At 35.5% G+C, this 23751-nt stretch overlaps 1 protein-coding gene across 1 annotated transcript in view; it reads right to left on the bottom strand.

Annotated features, from left to right (window-relative positions):
- The window catches only part of LOC150094447 (glycine receptor subunit alpha-3-like), a 77040-nt gene extending 54740 nt beyond the window's left edge, over window positions 1-22300 (bottom strand). The window contains exon 1 of the mRNA XM_090411744.1: window positions 22060-22300. Coding sequence (XP_090267870.1) covers window positions 22060-22157 — 98 coding nt within the window. The 5' untranslated portion in view covers window positions 22158-22300. The remainder of the gene's footprint in view (window positions 1-22059) is intronic.
- Window positions 22301-23751: the final 1451 nt, after the last annotated feature.

Raw genomic sequence — 23751 nt, 5'->3', positions numbered from 1 at the left:
AAAAAAAAACTTAAAGTGAAAGGATAGATCTTAATGTTAATTCATTTCTGACAACTCATATGAACGAAATTCGTAATAAAAAATGTGTAGAAGGGAATACTATCATTTCCAGGAGGTGCAAAAAAACTTTGGACACTAGCCAATTTTATGGTGTTCAAGAAAATAGATCGCGTTCTATTGTCCTTGGTAGAGTACGGAGCCATTTTACTTATTATCGACGCCAGTAACAACAAAGATTGGAGCCGACCTACATTCAGGATGCAGTTCTGATCAGTGTGTATGCTACCATTTCTAAGCAAATAATATTACGACCGCTAGGACTCCAAAATGCAATTAGGATTTCAGCCACAAGTTGTTTTCTGAAGGCAGTTCACAAATTTAAGAAAACAAAACTGGAGTGACCAATTTCTGCTAATGGAACAAACATAAGTCATCTGTTCAAAATATAAAATATTTCAAATTTAAATTTAAAACATTCTTACGCCATGGTGAAGGAATAATGACTGAGAAGCAAGCAAACAAAAAGTTTCTTTTCTTTTTTTTATGTATCATCCAAACTCATCCTCGAAATGACATGTCCTTGGTACATGCACACTCCAATAAGATTTCAGTTAGGTATCCGAACGTTTTCAGAATAATTTTTGGAGCTAATTGCCATTCCCCCCCCCCAAAAAAAAAAGAATAATCGCGTCCTTGTTATTCAATTTTATGCTCCTAATAGTTCATTTAGTTTTGGAAACAAGTGGTTGTGGAGTGTGGATAAGTGGAATTTCATAGTTCTGATTTCACCTTTGGCAGGCATAAGAGGTGTGGTAATATTTTATCCGTACATAAATTGCCTGATGTTTTCAGTTAACTGTGCTAATGTGGTAAGTATTTATGATGGATGATATCCACAAATAAACCAAATAAACTTGTAAATCGACGGTAGTCTACAAAAAATCAAACTCAAGCTCTCAACGTTTCCAGAACATCTGAGTCCAGAATAAGTTGAACACACACACACACACACACACACACACACGCGCCAGGCTCTCATGCTTTCCTGGTCCTTGAAAAAATTGCTGACAGTGCCCCTAATTCTCCAAAATCTTAATTCTACCTGTTTTGTAAGAGAATGGTTTAGTCAATTATTACCCATAGAAAAAATCTCCTGGCTTTATACTTTTTTAAAAAATTCTTACATAGATGATCTTGGTAAATGTCCTACTACCATTTCAAACACATGCATTCAATGCCCTCTTTGATTTTCAGACAGAAGGAGATCAGAACTACTCCAGACAGCATATACGAACAACTCGCCTGGTCGTGATAGCATTTTTTAATATTCTGGAAGTTTGTGCTCTAGAGTATTCCTATTTTGTGTCTCCTTTTTCTACAGTCCTATTCCATTGCTACTTACCCTGATGCTGGTAAAGTAGCCCATATTCAACCCATTCTGGTTGTACTCCGAACATTATCAAAAAAGAAGAAGAAGCCATTGGACATTCTTCCTAACAGAAACGACTATTAAACTCTTTTTTTTTTATCATTGAACTTGTCGTAAATTTTCATTACAGATATATGCACAGACTTTTGCAATTAATGCTAAGGTATTAGAAAGTTTCCTTCTGTATATCAATGATCTTGTCCACTTGACCGCAAATCGAATCCACAGTTTTACTGATGACAGTACATTACGTTTCTCCTCATTTCTGCAACAATACATTCCGCAGAACAAATTCCCCCTTCGTTTCCGTTTATTTCCTCAATGACTATCCTGTAGAACAGCCTCCCTCTTATGTATTTCCTAAAGATTATTGTGCAGGTCTTTAAATCCACAAATCCAAGGTTAACAAGTTTTTTTTTTTACTTTGAACTTTCTGCGATACTAATGTGCTATTATTGGTTTAGGTTGAACCAACCTGGCGTGCGGGAGGATGGCTATAAAAATACGGTTTCTTATCCCCTACCCAGCCTTCTAACAATACAGTCCTAACTTTTGCAGTGTTTAATAATCAGGATTTTCAGGAGCAAGATACCAAACTAATATAGAAATATAGTTTCTACCCACTGACTTCCTTAAATCTCTCTCTCTCTCTCTCTCTCTCTCATGTATAATTTACTATCATAATATATGAAGCTAAGCAAATTATTGTACAGAAGGAAGAAATTAGCCTTTAAATCCTGTTGAATGCTTTTCCCTTCCAGAAACTCGGATTTTTATCCCGCCGAAACAGGAAAACCGGCCAGAAGAATACACGCAATTAACAGGTGTAATATAAGTGCAGCAACAAAGGCTGTAGCCGGTTATTATTCTAAATAGATAGCAATAGCAATAACAATCATATTAGCCAACACTTCTGATGACTAATACGAACTTGCATGGTATGCTAAGTAGGAAAGGCAACTTTTTTTTTGGGGGGGGGGTCGGTATTTAAAGCAATCCGAAGTACCTATAGCCTTCCAACTGAGAAAGAGGAAAGTGCACAGATGTTGGAAGTATTCCAACCAGACTGGTTAGCTGTGCCACACTGCAAAGTATTTTAGTTCTTTTAATGAGAATCTTTATGGAGAATGAATCTATAGAAATGTATTTGATAGATGCACAATAATACCACAATGAATAAAATAGTAAATAAATAAATAAAATGATATGACAATAAAGCAATAAAATTTCATTCTCTTATAAACGACATACTACTTCTGGATCCGATGTGATCCGCAGTATGAAATCGAATGCTGAGTATGCTGCTCATATTTGATTTCTTTAAAAGCCATTATACTTCTCCAGAATAATTTAGCAATAATAATAATGCAGGAACAAGATATACATTCGAAAACTTCCATGTGATTGTTATTTAAAACCAGAAACTATGCACAGAGATGTTGGAACTAGCGAACCGCACCAGTGCACATAAGGTGCAGCAAAAAGCAAATCAAAGACATTTATTGTGTGAGAGAGAGAGAATGAAGCAGAGCAGGCATAAAAACCCACCCACAAGTCCACAAACAAACATACAGACATACAGATCAAGACAGACATACTTTGCAGTGTAAGAACCCCCCCCCCACACACACACGCATTTACCTGCTTACTCCCCAAAATAATCCATTGATGTTTCACTGCACAATAGAAGTAAACAAAAGTTAAATACATTAAATATGATTAAAAGAACATCTCATCTGTTAAAGATAGTGAGCAGTTTTTAATGAAACACAGTAATTTTAAATGCTGCAATAATACTGTTCTAATACAGTAGCAGTTACAATGAAATGGCTTCATATCGGTGACAAATTCGAAATTGAGTCTAGTTGGAATTTGATAAAGACAGTCTGTTTAAGTAATCCAGTTATTGTATATATATAATAACTGGATATATATTGTGTTTACTACGTCTTGTGATAATAGTTCATTGTAATTTAATAGCATTTGTGAATCTCTCTCTACCATGACAACTTCTAATTTGAACAATTTCTTGATGGCAATGTTTGCAATATTTCTCATTTGTTATACACAAGGGAAAAATTAGGTCAGTGGGACTATATAAAGCGCGCGAAATAAAAGCTAATTAATATTCAGGGATGAAAACGAATCACATCCCTGAGTATGCAAGCACGCATATCCATGAAATATTTTATTTAGGAAAGCACAAAGTGTTCTACACAGAACGGATTCTGAATCGTACTTGCCGTACTGGATGAAAGTGCCAGACGGTACCTACCTCACATGCATATTAAATATTTGTCATTAAAAGTGCCATGTACCGGCTGTCATGTCTTCACAAAATACAGAAACACGCAAATTTGAGTCTCTATTACTTTATACTTTACTCTATTACGTTATTTCGTTCATATAAGTGCTTGTGGAAAACGCCATGGCAACTCTGGTTCTGTTTACAGTTTAAGGATCGTCTGTTATTTGAATTCATAATAAAGTAGAGGTATTGCTATCGAAACAACAAGTCAATACCAAGCAAAGAGCTATTATTTGTGAATACGAACGTGGTGCTTGAAATGACTTTGTTGTAATACTATGGACGTTATCTATTTCCTTTATGAAGAACATTTGTACACAGAAAAAATTTTAATATGCCGACAACGAAAGGTGTTTTTAAATAATCGAAAGTAAAAAAAAATAATAATGATAATAAAATAACTGCAGTAAAAAATTCTTTCGAAACAGCAACAAGAAAGATGTAAAAGATATAGCGTGTTCAAGTGAAAAAAAAAAAAAAAAACTAAAAGAAAGAGGGAAAATTATTTCCCCTCCCTTTTTTTAACGGCTTAATTTATACACACAGGAATCAAGACATTACATTCTTTTTTCCTCAATAGTTTTTGTATTTTCGTTAGATAGAGGGAAAAAAAAAAGAATGCGAAGGAGCTTTAATACAGTGAAATAATTAAGACAATTAAAATCTATTAATTCATCAATATTTATTGTGAGATTTTCCATTTTAGATCATCATTATTCATACTTGATACAATAACTTTTTATTGTTTACAAGAAATGATCGAAACGACAATAGTGTGCCTTTTAAACAGAATACTGGAAAACGCATCCAACTTAAAAGCTTTAACAAGTTGCTTCAGAATCAACAAAAAAAGATTGATACAAAAGTGAAATAGGCCCAGCAGCTTAGCAGACACAACAAAAATACTTTAAAAGTTTAGCGTGAATGGAGCCATGTAAAGCGCTCGCGGAGAGAGGGGGAGTATCTACTGAACGCTTTTTTTTTTTGGCGGGGGGACGGAAGGGGGTTTTAACCAACTTAAAAGCTTTAACAAGTTGCTTCAGAATCAACAAAAAAAGATTGATACAAAAGTGAAATAGGCCCAGCAGCTTAGCAGACACAACAAAAATACTTTAAAAGTTTAGCGTGAATGGAGCCATGTAAAGCGCTCGCGGAGAGAGGGGGAGTATCTACTGAACGCTTTTTTTTTTTGGCGGGGGGACGGAAGGGGGTTTTAAAATGGATTTAAGAACAACTAAAATTAAATATTAAAGATAAAGCAGTAGTGTAATTAAATGAAAGAAATGTTAGCTAAGATTTAGAAAATCGGAAGAGAGGAAAGAAAAACGGATAGTAAAATTAAAGAAATAAGCAAAATACATGAAATAAGGTATTAAAAAACAAGAAGAATAAAATAAGGATGAAGGGAGAAATCACTTCAGTGTTGGGAGATGCCCTGGAAAATGTTTATCGTCAGTCTGTATTAGAGGAATGGATGCTTAATATTGCATTAATGCTAATAATATGGAAATAAAAACATTTAGTTGTAACTAAGCTAAAGACAAATGAAAGTTCGCGTCATTTGAAGCAGACATTTTCCCATATGTTGATTTACATACGAACTTAATTAGCTGCACTTTGCAGAGAGAGAGAGAGACCCTCTAATAGTTTACAAAGCAGCACGTGAAAGGAATCTCTGCTGCCATGGGACTCTTGCAGTATTATGTGGAAAAAAGAGAAAAGTGATTTTTGGTATAATTAGGGTTGCCAAGCATCTCGAAATACTGTTTTTACACTGCAAAAAGTATCTCACTAGAAAAACGAAAAGGCACTAAAATCACAAGTTCTACGGAAAAAAAAAAACACGCATCTTTTCTATTAAGTATATTACTCCAGACATTTTTGTATTTATTAAATACCATAAAATATCTCATAAAAACTTAAAAAAGCTAAGTACTGAAGAAGCGGCAGGAGGTCAACTATAGAAGCTGCTACTTGGGTGAACTTTTTAATTAGTGAGATTGTTGTTAATTTAATGTTAAGATCATATATGAGAAGCTGCTTGATTAAACTATAGTTATATTAGTATCGTGTAATGCTGTTATACTACTGCCGGATTTCACAATCCTTAATAATTTACAAAAAAAAACTGAGACAACAAGTAGCCGCTTCTAAACTGCAAGCACCTCCTGCTTCTTCTATACTTGGCTCACTTCGTTTTTACATATCAGATTCTTTTTATGAAAGTATTTATTACTGCAGAAACTGATTAAATGAAGCCACCTGCAGAGGTGTGGGGGGGGGATACCCCTGAAATCTCCCTTAATTTTAGTTCTACTGGACTGAATGTCCGAAATGGTCATACTCCAATTTTATTTCGAAATCAGCTGAATCATGTTACCTCCTCATTTCATTTTTGTCAGATTGAGAAAATTCTCATAGGAACATAAGCAACGTAAAAAACAAATTTGGTCGAAATTATTTAAGCAATATGACCTGTAGATATATTTTCCGGAAGAAACGACCTACAGTCTTCTTCATTTTAGTCAGATTAAGATAAATATCTCAGATAACCTTCAGCAATTTAAGGATGAATGATATACCAAATTCGGTCGAAATCGTTTCAACAGAGGTGTCGGCAAACAAAATATAAAAAAATATTTTGTTATATTTTTCTTCCCAGTTGGTATCCATAACACGTTGAATAACTATCTGGCATTGATAGTTATTCAAGCTCTGTTTATTTTTCCACAATAATCTTATGGGAAATGAGTCAGCTTCCATAATACGAAAGTTTCCTTAAAAAGAGACAACACTGAAGATGAAAATTTGATTATATTTGTATTACGCTTAATTTTATTTTGGTTAAACAGCACATTCAGACTCAAACTCCGTATTTAAATTTTCATTCGCTAGAACTAAACAGAAAGAAAGAAAAAAAAAACTTAGCAGATACAGCAGTGATGCACAATCTGTATAGGACTGTACTGTGCAGAACGATAACTCTACTGCTCACCAAATCCTCTTACCTATACAGGGAAATTTCCCTTGACAACTCTATAATAGAAGACACGGAAATGACTAAAAACAGAAAGATAACAATACAGAAAAGACTATTTGTTATTTCGAATAACAAATAATAATAATGAACGCACAGCCAGTTTCATCTCACTAGAAGACTTCACCGGGTGCATAACATAGAAGTAAAAATAAATAAATAAATAAAAAAAATACAGATTATGCATTACTAGAGAACAACTGCTATAAATTAAGTTACGAACAGTTACTGACATTTGAAGGGAGTTTTGGATCCCACAATACTTTTGCTTAACGAAGCTGATTCATTTCCAGTAACTAAATAGACTAAGAGCGTGTGAATTTAGTTACCAGTATGGTCGTTTTCTTATAGCAAAAATTTCACCCATGTTCAGTGATAATGAAACAGTTGCAATGATCGCCAAATGTCGCTGTCGTTATTATCATTCATGAGAGTAGGAAATGGGCGTTTCTTTTTCTCAAGAACTTTTCAAAGAACTTGAAAGCGCGCGACTTATATTCATTGTTGTCAGTGAAAAAAAAATACTACTAATAAAAGTAATATAATAAAAATGGATTCATAATACTAAGCATATCTTGGCGGATTTGTACTCCCTTAAATCTTTATCTCCTGCTATAGAACAAACATTGGAAACTAATATTCGACAACGTATTAAAGATATGCTCAACTCTGAAGCATCTAACCAGAATACCAACAAATTAAATTAATTAGAAAATTTGAGGCGTTAAAACTTGCCCAAACTTAAATACCAGCTTCCTCTTAATAAGATTATAATTAATAAATCTGGTCTCCATCTATCGAATGTCGGAAAGGATGTTCTTAATAAAGGATTTAACTTTGCTATATCTCCGATCGATTCCTAAAGAACTTTTACTTGCAAAAATGGAAAAAAATCTTGTTGGGATGGAATGAATCCGTTTCTTCCCATTCCATTTGCAGTAAATTAGAATCCAACTTCTCAATTTAATAATGCAAAATCTCTAACAGATAATGTTACTATGGCTGAACGTTAAGCCTTAAAAAAAATCTAAAGAAGAATAATGATATTGTTATTCTCCAAGTAGATAAAGGAAATATGGCTGTTATCGTAGACACATAAGAAAATACAATAATAGAATGTCACAATTACTGCATACAGTACACATACCGACCACTGAATTAGAAACCTTTATGTAGATGTACGTAAACATCACTTATGCAGCGTATATGCAAAACACTTAGCCATGTGTGTCACCACGTGTTCTAGGCAACTGTATAAGAATGTTGCTGGTCAGTAATTGTCAATAGTGTTGATCACAATGTGAAAAACAAAGGATCTTTCGGAGTTCGATAAAGGGCTTATTGCAGGTATCCTTTGGCTGGAGCCACGCTTTTGAAACAGCACAGCTAACTGGTTTCTCGAAAGGTGAAATATCCCATATTGCTGATTAAACAGCCTTCATTAAATGAAGGCTGTTTAATCAGTGCAAAAAATAACTCACATTGCTTGTCTAAGAGTCGCAATGTGGTCCTGAGACAGTCTGTCAGGAATGGGATCGCTGTCGTCTGAGAAGGCCTGTATGGACAAATATAACTTCCTCCCTTCCAGCAATTCACCGAAGTATTTAATGAAGGCTGTTCTCAACCCATATCTCACCGAACTATGCGCAGGGAAATGAAGTTGGTCGGTATTGGCAATCGCATGCCTGTACGAAAATTACTGATTTCTATTAATTCAGTGGCCGGTATGTGTACTTATTTGCTTCTTGAAAGAGATCCAACATGTGAAGAAACTGCACAACGTAATTACTAATAATGGCATTGGGCATTGGAGGGCGTGTTGATGGAAGTAATACTGCGTTTAAAGAGCTCTGAAAGATAAGTTATTTAGTTTTTTTTTAAAAAATAGCGTTATTAGTTTAAAAATTGTGCTAGAATTAGAATATATTGCGGAGTTAATTAGTTTAACTTAAAAAGTTTGTTTTAAATAGAGTTAATTTAGTATTTTGATAAGACACGTTAGATACGTAGCGTAGCACATGGCACAAAGCGAAAAAAAGGCAATGGCGTCCAAATCGCCGTATTTGTTTGAAAAATTTAATCAAAGAGAATTCGTTCAGCGTAAGGTTTGTGGAATGCATGCTTTGCCGAGAGCAGATGGAGTCTGGTTTGAGAGTGATAGTAGTGGGAAAGTGTCATGAAAGCGAGGATCCGAAGTGTGTCTCAGGGAGCGAAAATTAATAATGTAAGTGAGGCTATTAGAGCACAGAAGCATAAGGTGAAAGAAATGATAGTAGTGGCCGGAACGAATGATTTAAAAGGTGAAAAATTTGCTATGAGAGAGGACTCGAAAGAATTACTAGAGGTAGCAAAAGGAAAGAGTGAGAGAGAGTTAAGATAGTCGGTTGCCGCGGTATGACAGAGTAGAGTTGAGAAGGAGGGCCATAATTGCGAATGACTCTATGCATAGGTTATGCAGGAGGAGTGGTGTGAAGTTTGTAGATATGTGGTGTGAGTTTGACGTGCGAAAGGATGGTTTGCATCTGAATGGACTTGGTGTTCGGAGACTGGAAAAATTGTTGCTGAATGAAGTGAAATAGGACGTGCAGAATCAGGGAAACTAGAGCTTTTAGAGAGGGTGGGGATGCTGTTAAGTGGCCATGCAGACATCAGTGAGGCAGTTGAGTGTAAGAATATGTATAATATTCCTGAGTTAGGATGAAGGATAACAAACCAAAATGGGATAGTTAGTATAAGGCGTCAAAATAGGGATGGGACTAAGAGACTTCTGCACTTTATGTACACTAATGCCAGGAGTATTCGGAATAAGAAGGAGGAATTTTTGACATTGGTTAGTTCTTCCTGGCCACAGGCTATTGGCATTAGTGAGACATAGCTAACAGAAGATGATATAGTTAGTGGGACAGAATGTGAGGGGTATAGTGTGTTCAGGAAAGACAGAAAGAAAAGAATGGGGAAGAAGTGTTATTGATGATAGCTAATGAACTGCAGCCAAACAGAATAGAAATTTAACTTCAGGATAGGGAAACTAGCACATCTGAGGCTATCTGATGTGAGATTGAGGTCAGCAGAACAAAATTTACAGTTGGATGCTGCAATAGAACAGGCGATGGAATAGATGATGGAGACAGTATGCATAGGCAAATAGACTCAATGAGTGGAGGACGGGTAATTATTATTATGGGGGATTTCAACTATGGTAACATTGATTGCAGGGAAGAGAGAACCATTGGGAAGAAAGAAATGAATTTTATGCAGTACTAAGGGATAACTACCTGAAACAGCATGTAATGGAATATACTAGGGTTTCGAGTGTGCTTGACTTTGTAATTGCATCTGAGAAATTGACTATTACGAATAGGACCATATTTCCACCAATTGGTGAGACAGGGTACATGTGGAATTATCAGGCTGGTAAGTATGACAAGCTTAGGAGATTGGTTGGATCAGTGCCACGGCATGTTAAACTGCAAGGGCTGGATGTTGATAGTGCATGGGAAGTGGTTAAGGAGCGTTTGAGGGAGGTAATGGCTGACTGCATACCTAGAGTCCGGAGAGTAAATCAAGTGGGAGTTAAATGGATGAATAACACCATTAAGCTTGAGCTGAAAAAAAAAAGAAACAATTGTGGACGATATTTAAGGAGAAAGGCGACCTGCAGACAGTAACTAGTGTGGTAAGAAAAGCAAAAGCAGATTATGAAAGGAAATTAACAATGCAAGCTAAAGTGAATTCCAAACAGTTCTTTCGATTATGCTGCAAGTAAAAGAAAAATGTATACGGCAAAATGATTCCAAGGAATGCCGATTGCAGGGAGGTAACTGAATCAGTTAAAATAGTAGAATTACTAAGTGAACACTTTGAAAGAATATATCATCCAGGCTGTGATATTGCAGGAATGGGAGAACGAATGGCTGATACAGTAATTGAAGTGAATGAAATGGAGGTGAATAGTATATACCAGAACCTTAATGTAAATACATCTGTGGGATTGGATGGTATACCAGCTCGAGTCTTACGTGAAGCGACAAAGGAACTGTCAGCTCCCTTGACCATATTGTTTAATTTAAGTCTCAGCTCTGGGTTAGTCCCGAGGTGGTGGAAAGAGGGGAAAATAGTTCCATTGCATAAAGGAGGTTCCAAGACTGCTGTTGAAAATTACCGACCGATCAGCATATCAGGAATCGTTGTCAATGTTTTGAAGATTAGTCAAGAGCAAAATACAGGAATGGATAGATGAAAATGGGATACTGTATGGAGGACAGCATGGTTTTATGAAGGGTAGATCATGCCCCAGTAACTTGATCACGTTTTATAATACAGTGACGGCTGAACTGGATAAGGGAAACGAATTTACAGTGATTCTGCTGGACTTTGCTAAGGCCTTTGGCTGGATACTACATGGAATTCTAATCAGTAAACTGCAGCATATAGGGACGGATATAGGGTTGGTGAGATGGATAGGAGGGTGGTTGATGGAGAGATATCAGAGAGTAGTTTATTCAGGAGTGGAGTCCAAAAGAAGGACTGTTACTAGTGGTGTGCCACAGGGTTGTGTTCTTGGACCACTGCTATTTAATTTGTTCATTAATGATATAGGAAAGGATCTGAGAGGAACTGTTCATTTATTTGCTGATGATGCAAAGTGAGGTGGAACAATAGTGAATGCACATGATGTCAAAATTTTGCAGGATAATTTGGATAGATTGGCAGTCTGGGCTAATGAGAATGGATATCAGTTTAATGTATATCCATCAAAGCGTAAGGTTATGCATTTTGGGGTGAAAAAATTAGCAGCAGTAATCACATTGGTGGAATTATACTCCAGGAGGTTGACGAAGCCAGAGATTTGGGTGTGTTGGTGGATAGGGAGTTGAAGTTTAGGGGAAACATAAAAAAAGTGGCTAAATCAGCTCATCAGATCACTTGGTTACCGAAGAATGCTTTGACGAGCAGAGATAAGCAAGTTATTGTTCCTCTTTATCGAGCGTTGATAAGACCCCATCTTGACTACTGTGCCCGGATCTGAACCCCTGAGTTTCTTCTTGATGGATAGGAGGTTGAGAGGATCTAGAGGCGAGTGACCAACGTTGGCCAACGTTTTAAAAGGTTTAACAGGCTCGATCACTTCTTTCATCAAACATTCTGAATATTTCATTTCGATTAAAAAAGACACATCTTTAAATATTGTCTTTTTTAATCAAATTATGGCCAGTTTTGATGTGATTTTCCTGTTTACTAATTTGCTAACGAGAAGGTATTAGTACTTTTAAAATACCTAAAAAGTTATGACACTCCTGATCCCGTGCATAAATTCTGGTTACTTCCTGTTTAGAAACACTATTCATAAACAGAACTTCGGCTTGGTCATGGGCAGCCCGTCTTCTACTGTATTGTTAAATATATGTAATATATTTAAATAAATATAAAAATAAATAAATATGCCGGCCTGATTGGCCGAGTAGTTAGCGTATCTGCTCTCCAGCCAAAAGGCTGCGGGCTCGAATCCTGCCGTGGGTATGGATGTTTGTGATTGTCTGCAAAAATGCTGGTGGGCGGTAGATGGCGTTGGTGTAACTGGTGGACTGAGTGGTGGAGACAGAGCTGTAGAGTAAGCGCCCTCCTTCGATGAGTCTTTGGACTCCCTGGAGATGTCACGTAATAATACTAATAATAATATATTCATATTCAGAAGCCTTTGAGCAAAAAAAAAACTATCAATTCCTTTCAAATACAACCATGATTATTTCGGAATATTTGGAGCCCTGGTCCGGATTCTCTCCAAGAGTTCTTGAGCCATCTCAACAACCTTGAATACAATTTACCGCAGAAGTTAGCGGTTCTCTCTCTCTCTCGTTCCTGAATGTCTGACTTACACGTGTATCAGAAAAACTGAAGATCTCTATTTACAGATAACTTCATGCGCAATCTCATCATTACCTACAACAAAAGCTTGATATCCATCTCTACATTAGTTAAACGTATTCGCTTCTTAGATTAAAAGCCAAACGGCTATTTTTTTCTGGTGAAATTGATAAATTAAGGGGATAAAAATCCCTCATTCTTTTTCAGCCAGTATGCGAAACTCTAAGATCAAAAACTACGATCTGAACGTTTCATGCCGACGAACTATCGGCGAATCCAAGCGTAAGTGACCACTTGGTAGTACCACACCAAAGCAACTCGATGCAAAGGTGGAGCAAGCTCCCTCACTATTCTTGATATTTTCTCATAATGTAAAAACACACAGCTCCTAGGAGATGTAATACTGCTTTACATTATGAGGAGAGGTCACTACCCAGACCGGTTTCAACCTTTTTTGAGGTCTCATCATTGAGTAGCTAGACCTAGATGATGTCAAAGTTTAAGTGAAAAGAACTTACATACCTTCGCTATACGAATGCCAGAAGGTGTGCCACTATATAACGTAGTTTTCGATCTTATAGTTTCGCATACTGGCTGAAAAACAATAAGGGATTTTTATCCCCTTAATGTATTCGCTTCTTATCAGTGAAAAGAAGAGTTCACCAAACAACAAAAATTTCTCATGACAATCTTTCAGAAGAGCAGCTATGATATGCAGATTATTAATAAGCTTCTGTTTAATCCATCTACTCACCATATTGAAGATAATAATGATTGGGAAGGTTTCATTTCTCTTCCGTATATTAACTCCATTTCACCAAAGTTAGCCCAAAATTCTCAAAAAATATAAAATCCGCACTTTTTTCACTCCTCAAAGAAAACTTCGTTCTTCGCTTCGTGCAGCAAAACCAAAACATTGCAGCTTAAAATATCCACACATTTAATGTCTTTGGTGTAGCTGCAATGTACCGTATTTTAGTCAGATGGAAATATCTACCGAACCATGTATAAAGGAGCATGTAAGAGACCTATGGCAGAACTAGAACCATCGATCTATCTAATCACGTTCTTAATTTTATTAACCCTGACAACGAATATTCTACTCACCCAGTGATCTGGGATAAATCAAAAAAACATTTTTAGATGCTATGACGAGCTTGAAAGAAGAATTGTTGAATCGGCAGAAATTGTCCTCGATTCGGCCCACCAAGGCTTATAACCTCTTTGATTGTTATTCCTCAGCCATCCAACTTTGGCGTACACGAGATCATATCCACGTGAACATGCTCAATAATACCTTGGGAACCAGAACACCTTCAAATGTCAATGATCTGTTTGTAACTTAATATATAGCAGTTATTCTCTAGTAATATATATTTACATTTCTCTTTGGTCACTTCCATATTATGCACCCGATGAAGTCTTCTAGCAAGATGAAACTGGTTGTGCGTTCAAAATAATGAATAGTTGTTTTTTTTTTCTTTTCATATTGTTATCCCTCGGTTTTTTTAGTTGAACGTTTTTTTATTCATCCTGCTTGAACGAGAGCGTCACTGTTCTGCCTACCATTTTTTTTTATTTCGTGGTGATTGAAAATGAAAGCAGCACATGCATTTTGTGTCACGATTACCAAGCCAGTCTAATTATTGCAAGTATCTCACTCTAGGGAGGGAAAAGTTGCGCCTCCTGTGCTAGCTGGAGCTGTAGATGAGATACTTCTTCTTGCATCTGTAAATGCATTCTCAGACTGTTTCTCATGGATGAGGATTAAAAAGAAAAAAAAACGGACCTTACTTAAGACTTCGAACTGAGCTCCTACTGAGAATATGCTGTAAAATTTTGAACTTAATGTGATCAGACAGCCTAGCCACGGAATCGTTTTGCATCTTCACATATAAATATGCTACTGTCAACTTTCTGTTTGTGATACATGCTGTTTTCTTAGTATTGCATCATAATCCGTGATATTTCAGCAAATTGATATGGAATTCCTAAATCTTCAACCAACTAAAAGCAAACCGATTCTGCATTATTGAAAACAACTGTTCCACGCTGGCCTAGCACACAAACTGTTAAATTTTGCAATCAGTTTATCCAGAATACACTATATACGTAATATTATTTAGTGTTGCTAGCATTTCAAGACTCGAAATTGGGACACGCATAACATATCGCATGATAGCATCAGTAGATGAGTTAAGAAAATCAGCACGCACGCAAACACGCACACACACACACACACACATACACACAAACAATTTGATGCAATCCGGTTTATTCGGCTATTGGACATAATAGAAGAAACTTCAATGATTAAAAAAACCGAGGGATAACAATATGAAAAGAAAAAAAAAAACTATTCATTATTTTGAACGCACAACCAGTTTCATCTTGCTAGAAGACTTCATCGGGTGCATAATATGGAAGTGACCAAAGAGAAATGTAAATATATATTACTAGAGAATAACTGCTATATATTAAGTTACAAACAGATCATTGACATTTGAAGGTGTTCTGGTTCCCAAGGTATTATTGAGCATGTTCACGTGGATATGATCTCGTGTACGCCAAAGTTGGATGGCTGAGGAATAACAATCAGAGAAGTTATAAGCCTTGGTGGGCCGAATCGAGGACAATTTCTGCCGATTCAACAATTCTTCTTTCAAGCTCGTCATAGCATCTAAAAATGTTTTTTGATTTATCCCAGATCACTGGGTGAGTAGAATATTCGTTGTCAGGGTTAATAAAATTAAGAACGTGATTAGATAGATCGATGGTTCTAGTTCTGCCATAGGTCTCTTACATGCTCCTTTATACATAGTTCAGTAGATATTTCCATCTGACTAAAATACGGTACATTGCAGTTACGCCAAAGACATTAAATGTGTGGATATTTTAAGCTGCAATGTTTTGGTTTTGCTGCACGAAGCGAAGAACGAAGTTTTCTTGGAGGAGTGAAAAAAGTGCGGATTTTATATTTTTTGAGAATTTTGGCTAACGTATTTTTCCTTTCTCACGCGTGGATTTCTTGCTGACTCTTTTTACTCGCTGTCACTAAAACAAATGTTTAAACAAACAGATTTCAACTACATATAGGAATTAAATTTGATGGTGGTATGAGAAAGTTCAAGACAAAGGCTACATACACTTTAAAAATAAAATTCATGCAGAAACATTTGAACTAGCCATGAACTTCTATCAGTTGCAGCCAACAGTACTGGAAAAAAAAGTCCTGCATTACGTTATTATAAACATGAACTGTTAGGAAACCATCAAATGTCATGCTGACTTTTGCTGTGGCATCATGGACCATTACTGGTCTAAGAATAAAAACAGTAAAATAGCAAAGGTTGAAAGAAAACCATCAAGTGAGATTCCCACTCATTAAGAAATATAGTCGAGAAATAATTCCTGGAAAAAGTAAATCAAATGAAATAAAGAATAAATTCACTGAACTCTATTGGTGTACCAAAATGTTTTTAACTTCCGCTTCCGGTTGGATAAGTTTAATTTCTATATGTCGAGTTTTTTGTGAATAAAATTTTGATACCTCCGAGATCATTTTTGATCCCTCTATATTATGCACATGAAGACATCAATTAGAGGACGCTAAAACAAAGGAGATATTTTTATAATCCTGATGTACATAATTTGGTGTACATAAAATAGTAAGTTGTATAAAAAAAGCATCAGTGCCAAAGAAGTAAGCATTGATTAAACCAGAAGATAAACTTACACGTAATTTTATCTTCGTTCGATGGTCTTTAAAGTACGCGGATACTAAACGTTTTTTTTTTTTTTTTCGGTTCATTCATTAGAGTGTCATTCATGAACGTGCATTAATTGAATATTGAAGAACTTGCAGCAACAGTGACTCGAGATCTTTTCATAATGAGGGCAGTTGTTTCCGTGCCTACATACTGTACACTGGGTTGAAATTCCGTCCCATAATTTGCAACTGGTGGAAATTTGGGAAACTGCTCTTCTCAGGATAAAAGATAATTGATGTGGCACCATCATGTACTACGGACAGCTGTCAGACATTTATGGTGAGATGTCTCTCGACATCTCACCATCTGTTGTTTCTGACATATCCCATGTGTTCTTTCTTTCTCGTTTCAAAGCTTCTAGAGGTCTGACCTACATAACTAATACCACATGAGCAAGGTATATTATATACTCCAGAGTACTTGTAGAATGGATGAGGATCTTTCGGTGATCTTAAAAATTTCCGAATAGTGTTGATTGGCTTGAATGCTACTCTGATATTATGTGGTTTTAGAAGGTTAGCTAATTTTTTGGAAATGCTTCTGAGAAATGGAATAGTAATAGTACTGATGTATTGGACGTCATCACGTTGTCTATGTGGTATATCAGTCAAGAGAATCTTGTTGTAGAGTCTTTTTGGATAACCATTTAAAGATAGTTCTCTGGATATTGTAGTTAATTCCATTTGTAGGTCATTCTTATCTGTTGTGTACTGTATAGCTCTTTTTTTTTTGAGCATATGGATAATGCTAAGTTTCTGAGCTATATGATGAGACGAGTTGAAATGGAGGTAACGTCCAGTATTTGTAGGTTTTCTATAAACAGATAGGTTGATACTATTATTGGTTTGTTTCTTTATTAGGATGTCAAGGAATGGCAGTTTTCCATCTTTTTCAATTTCTAATGTAAATTTGATAGTATTGTAAATATTGGCGAAACATGTAGGATAATAAAATAAAGCTACTGGACGAACATTATATAAAAAAGTATATAGTCTTATAAATAATAGTCAAGAAAAAATTCAACCCAATGAACATCTGGAGTTTTGGAAGCTGAATGTTTCGCCGTTTATTAATAGAATTTCGTTCCGTTTTCACCAATAATATTTATTTCAACATTTTAATTTCGATTATAATTTAAAATGTATAGCGATAGATTTCTTTTTGCTATTTTTGACAAGGCATAAGATGTCTATACGTGTTTTTTCCATGAGCAATTTCTGGTGTACTGACAACCATCACTCCTCCACTTTCCTTTAAACTTGAAAACAAACACACGTGTAACTACTTATGAAGTTGTGTTCTTCGGAACAGCCTTCTTTATACTATGCAACATTTTTTGTCGGCTAATTTTATCATAATCTTGGTGTGCCTACCACTTACTAATTGAAATGAATCACTTTACAATTTCTCATACTTTTGTGTCACCCAGTTTAACTTTTGTTTTCTTTTCTTTTTTTTAAATGTATGTATCCTACCCCCGGGAGTTTGCAAACCTATAGTACATCAGTACCCTGCTCTAAAAACCAAACAGTAATCCGCCTTCGTCACAGTGTGCAACATTTTTGCATCGGATAATTTTATAATAATCTTGGTTTTTGTTTGCCTACTGCTTACTAAAGCTTATTTGTATTTACTCTCTGCATAAAGTTACACACACACACACACACACACACACACACACACACATATATATATATAAAACCAAGTTTGAAACCACCATTGTGGTTTTAGGGTCTTAATCATCCACTGATATATATATATATAAAACCAAGTTTATAAAATTACTTGGTATCCTTAATAAATAAATAAATAAATATATATATATATATATATATATATATATATATATATATATATATATATATATATATATATATATATATATATATACACGCGAATTTTTCATTTTTTTAAAATATTATATTATTTGTAAAGAATAAAATATACTTTTATATTTTGGTATTTTTTAAATTAATTTTTTGCAGTTCCGAAATCCTGCTCTAGAGATCAAACACAGAACTTTTTTAAGCCAGATTAGGCTTCCAAAGCGAGGCAGTGGTCTCACGTCCAGCGATCAAATTCATTTTACATCTAAAGCAATCAAAAATATCCAGGCTCACTACAGAATTCGAATCGTAGCTTGTTGGAGAGTGTGTACGTCAATCATTCGCCCAACCACGATGGTGGTTCACTGTTTTCGAAAAAATTCCTCCTTTACTGATCACACAGTTTCATATTTTATTTTATTTTATTTTTTTATTATACTCCATATCTGTAACCTGATAGTTTATCTTTTTACTTTGTTTGCAAATAATTATTGCATACAACGAAGACAAATAAATTAGCCGGATTTCAGAGATTTCCTCGAAGACTTTTTTCATTTACTCAGAGCACACTGCTTTCTCATCAAATTTGGTGTCCTTAAATCAATAAATCTGGAATGAATGTTAGTGAAACTAATCTGCGTGTACTAATAAACCTTTTAATATGTTGATAGCAGTAGTTATCAGAATAAAATACTATTTCCAGGTCATCGATAGTCGACGAATTTGCTGTTTTTTCAAAACACTTGCAAACTTTTGCGCGCACGAGTGTGGTGAAAATTTAAAAAATTTTTTTGACACACTCTCATACAAAAACAGAATCAAACGTACTTTCTCACCACTCGATCAATTTTTTTTATAAAAAAAGAGATAATCTCGCTAAGTGGATGTTTTATTATTATTATTATTAAGATGTACCCTGGAGTCCCTGGAGTCAAAGACTCATCGAGGGAGGCCATATACTACACACAACCTATCATACTTATTTTTGAATTCATTCACACTGCTTGCACTCACAACATCCAAAAGCAATCCATTCCAATCACGCACCATCTCTGAGAGAAAAATCTAGCCCTCACCCCCCTTCTTGGCGGCTTTCATTCTCAGCTTCCAAGGATGCCCTCTCGTCCTTTCCCCACCCTCCATAAATTGAAAATTCCATCAATTGAAATCCTGTATGACCGTTTCAGAAGTTTGTAAGTTTCAATCATATCACTCCTCTTTCTCCTGTATGCTTTGTGTATATTTTCTCGTTGCAGCTTGCTCCTTCAAGTTTTATCTGATTGGAGAGAGGATGTCTTCTTAAAGCAGTTTTATTTTTATAAATAATTTTCATACACTTTCTAATGTCAGTGATATCAGCATTCAGAAGTCTTTCATATTCAGTTACAACGTTTGCAACTTCATGCAGGTTCTGAATAAAAAAAATTCACGATTTATATGCAACCTATATTATAACCGGATTACAAGACAAAATATATATTAAAAATATCATCTCCTTAAAAATATAAAAGCAATCAGTTATAATTTTGCATATCACAAGTGAAAGCCGAGAATATATGGTAAACAATTTTCGTTTTTGAGTCGACAGCGTAGGCTATACATATAGAGAGTTTCAATAACAAATAACGGTTAATGAAAATCACCATACGGGGTGAGTAAAGGAACTGCAGTATTTCCGAAACAAAAGCCCAGAAAGTTTTAGAGAGAAAATCGGTGTAACCAAAAAGCCACACAACAGAGAATCCTTGCTGAACACGAGAATATAAATACAGGTAACCCTCGTATAAAGCCGATGTTAGGTTCCACAAAAATGCCGCGTTATATTAAGTTCCGAAATCGTTTTTTTTAAGATTATATAAACAATGAACAAATGCAACAAAAAATATATTTTTATTTAATTCAGGTAATTCGTGTAAGTTAAGAAAACATATAAACTATGAAACAAATGCATAGTATAAAATTATAAAAAATTATAAATTGTACGTAAACTTCATTGCACATAATACATAAATGTTTTAGGCAAAATAAAATAAAGTGTATACTTTAATCGACATCACTCTCTTCAAAACTAACATTTCGTAGATGTTCTTTATTTACGAGTGACAGGACGTCGTCATCACTTGAAATCTCTTGGACATCATTAGTATAATTCTCATTGCATACTTCGGCTGGTTTAGTTATCAAGAAGTCAGTAATAAGACCTTGCACTATGCTGCAATTTTTTAATGAGTTCATAATACGGAGCTAAACAAATATCCAATTGTCTCGTGAATTTTCCGGAGCGCTTCATTGAGAGATAATCATCCATAAAATAACTTTCTTGCCAAGTTCAATCCTATTGCTAATTTCTTTAAACTGAATTCTTTAACGGATTCATCACAATCAGAATCTTTGGCAGAACTTTCCCCGTCATTTGGTTCGATGTCATCTATTAATTGTACCAGTTCCTCATCATTTAAATATATTTCTCCATCAATTAATTCACTATTGAAGAGATTGCAGCACTTATGAGGAAGTTCGCGAAGGTTGAGTCTCATGTGCTGATCGAAACCGAATGTATCTTCAGTCTTGTTCAATTGTTACCTTGGCAATTTACAGTGGGTGGGTTTATCCCTATTAACAAACGCGTATATCGCAAAAGCGCTCTAAGTGGCCATTACTATAAAAATATTTATTTTTTTTTACATAAAAAAACAGTATTACATATTGTATGTAACTCACCAAAAAATAAAGTGCTCAGCTTGAGATTAACACACTTATGATTTTTAATGCGCTTTACTGGCAGAAAACGAAGACAATTTTCAACAATAAATACTTTATACGGTAAACAATTGACGTACATGCGTGCTAAAGGATATTTCCCCTAATATAAATTCGCTACTTATAACTACATGCGCGATACTGGCAGACGCAAATTTAACGAAGATAAAATTTGAATTTCAAGTCGCGCGTTGAAAAATATATGAAAAGATAAAGGATTACTACAGTTTGTAGACCGTCGTCTTATATCGAAACCGCGTTCAACAAGGGTTACTACAATTTGTAGACCGCGTTATATCGAAACCGCGTTGTATAAGTACCGCGTTATACGAGGGTTACCTGTATACACTTTGTCATCTCCTCGACCTTTGGGTAGTGTCAAGCTGAAGTCCGAAGGCATGGCCTAACTTACGTAGGTCTTCAGTCCATGGGGAGTCCAACCGTTCTCTTAAGAAGGATGCATATGTGTCTCTGCTCAGGGATCAGAAGGTCAAAATAACGATTCTTAACTGTCATTTTGGAGAACTTTTCATTATAGTAAATTTAATATTTGTTACTAGTGGAGAAGATCTGTTTGGGCAAGCGGATAAAATTTCTACTGTCCAATCTGCAGGCCGTTGGTTCGACTTCCAGTGTTGTATAGGTGTTCGCGAATATCTGAAAAGTGGATGACTTTTAAGATATTCGCGAACCAGTAGAATGCTGATTCCATACTGGCGGAATCAGCATTCTACTTAAAGTTTTAGGCTTGAAGAAAAAAAAAAGTTCCATGTTTGTTCTTCACATGTTCCATGTGAGTTCCCAGTGACCCGTTAACAGTGCTTATGTGTGATACGTATCTAATCTGTCTTTCGTGGGTGTGATTCATAACAACAAAAATAATAAAAAGTTCATGGAATATTTTGTAGGAAAAGATGTAGGAAACTAATTTTAAAATAAGTCAAATTCCTTCTTTAATAAAATTATATCTCATGACCATCTCACCGAAGTAGGGTTCTATATTGAAATACCGTAAGTTAAGGTTTTTGTCAACATATAAGCCGCTTATATCATGACTTACTTACCTGGACTCCAACATATTAAAAGAAGCATCTCCCTTGGGAGGTATCATTATCATTGTTACCCCTAAGAGAAGCCGATACACAATCTTTCTGGTGGCCATTATAACTGGTCGGTCTTTAACTTTCTTTGGCAGTGCTCTGAAAGTAGCCTCGTGATTTAAACAGTTCAACTTTGTCTCTAAAATTTCTCTCTAGAAATGCGCGCGCACTAGTGGAGCTCTAATACCTCACTGAGCGCCAAATCAATCTGGCTGACAGATGCGAGAACTGCAGCGCTCATTCGTAGCGTGCTTCCAATGCAAGAGCAGCGCCACAGTAAATTTAAATAGGCACAGCAGGAGAGGAGAAATGGTGCCACACATATAAGGAATTTGGCTGTGACACGATTCTTTCTTAAAAAAAAAAAAGCGTTTGTTTAAGTAACTGATTTTTTTACTTCTATAAAATGAGTTATTAAAATAATAATTTGTTCGATTCAGAAGACAGTCGATTTATAACCAATAATGGTAGTATTTAAAAAAATATGCAAGAGAAACTGTTTTTTCTTGGACACTAAATAGTGGAGTTTCACAAATGATTGCCAGCAAAGGTTGGTCGATTGGTAGAGCCTCTGCTACTAATGGCCCACACAAAAAGTTAAGGAAGTTTGAGCGCGGTTAGTAGTTGGAAGGGATTCAATCGTTCGATGCTGTTGGCACACTCTCCCTCGATGCGTCTTTGGACTCCCTGGAGGTGTCATATAATAATAATATCGCAGATGATAGTTGCTTTGTTGAGGGGTGTCATAATGAATTAAATCACCGAATAAAAGTTTGTTCACCTTCTCTTCTATACGCTGTCTCTCAATTGCGAGTAATCTTTTTCTTTCTCAGACTAAGTTTGAAATCCAAGTGACGAAGTAACACCATAATACCGAGTAGGAATTGCTATTGTATTCTGCTTATTTCTCGAATAACGGGAACAAATTTGATTTAGGACTACGAAGAGAGAGAGAGAGATCTAATACATCTAGCTATTCTTTTATCATGACTACTTTTAATGTACAGAAGAATATTCATGACATTCATAACAAAACCTAATTCTATATCATTATATAGATTTTAAATTATATTGCATAATTAAATAGAGTATAAATTAGATTAAATAATTACACAGATATTTAAAAAGATTGCGAGGTACGAAAACAAATAAACTAACGCCTTTACGAATTAAATTACTAGTATTATGTTATTTTGAGATCAGTTACTCTTAGAGGCTTTCGTAGGGTTGCAAGGCAATTGCAATACCTGGCTTAATTAGACAGGCATTACAACCTTGCTGATGTGCTGATATTTGGTCTGCACAATACCTTGTGCAGGCCATATATTATTATTATTATCTGAGACCCCCCCCCTGGGAGTCAAGGATTCATCAAGAAAGGCTATAAATCACCCAAACCAGCTGTCATACCTTCCTTTAAATTCATCACACTAGATGTATTCATTTCCCCTAAAGGCAAACTATTCCACTAACCGCTCTTTGAGAGAAAAAACCTAGCTGTTACTCCTTTCTTGACTACGAACAAATTTAACTTCCATGGATGTCCTCATGTTTTCTCCCCAGCTTCCATATAATGAAAATTTCATCAGACTATATCCTATACCACCCATTCAGAAGTTTATAACCTCTATCATATCACCTCCCTTTCTCCTGTTA

Source organism: Typopeltis vanoorti, chromosome 22 (assembly GCF_054136105.1).
Source record: "Typopeltis vanoorti isolate ZY-2024b chromosome 22, IOZ_Tvanoo_1.0, whole genome shotgun sequence".
Classification (NCBI taxonomy): domain Eukaryota; kingdom Metazoa; phylum Arthropoda; class Arachnida; order Uropygi; family Thelyphonidae; genus Typopeltis; species Typopeltis vanoorti.
This window is presented reverse-complemented; position numbering and strand designations above follow the sequence as displayed.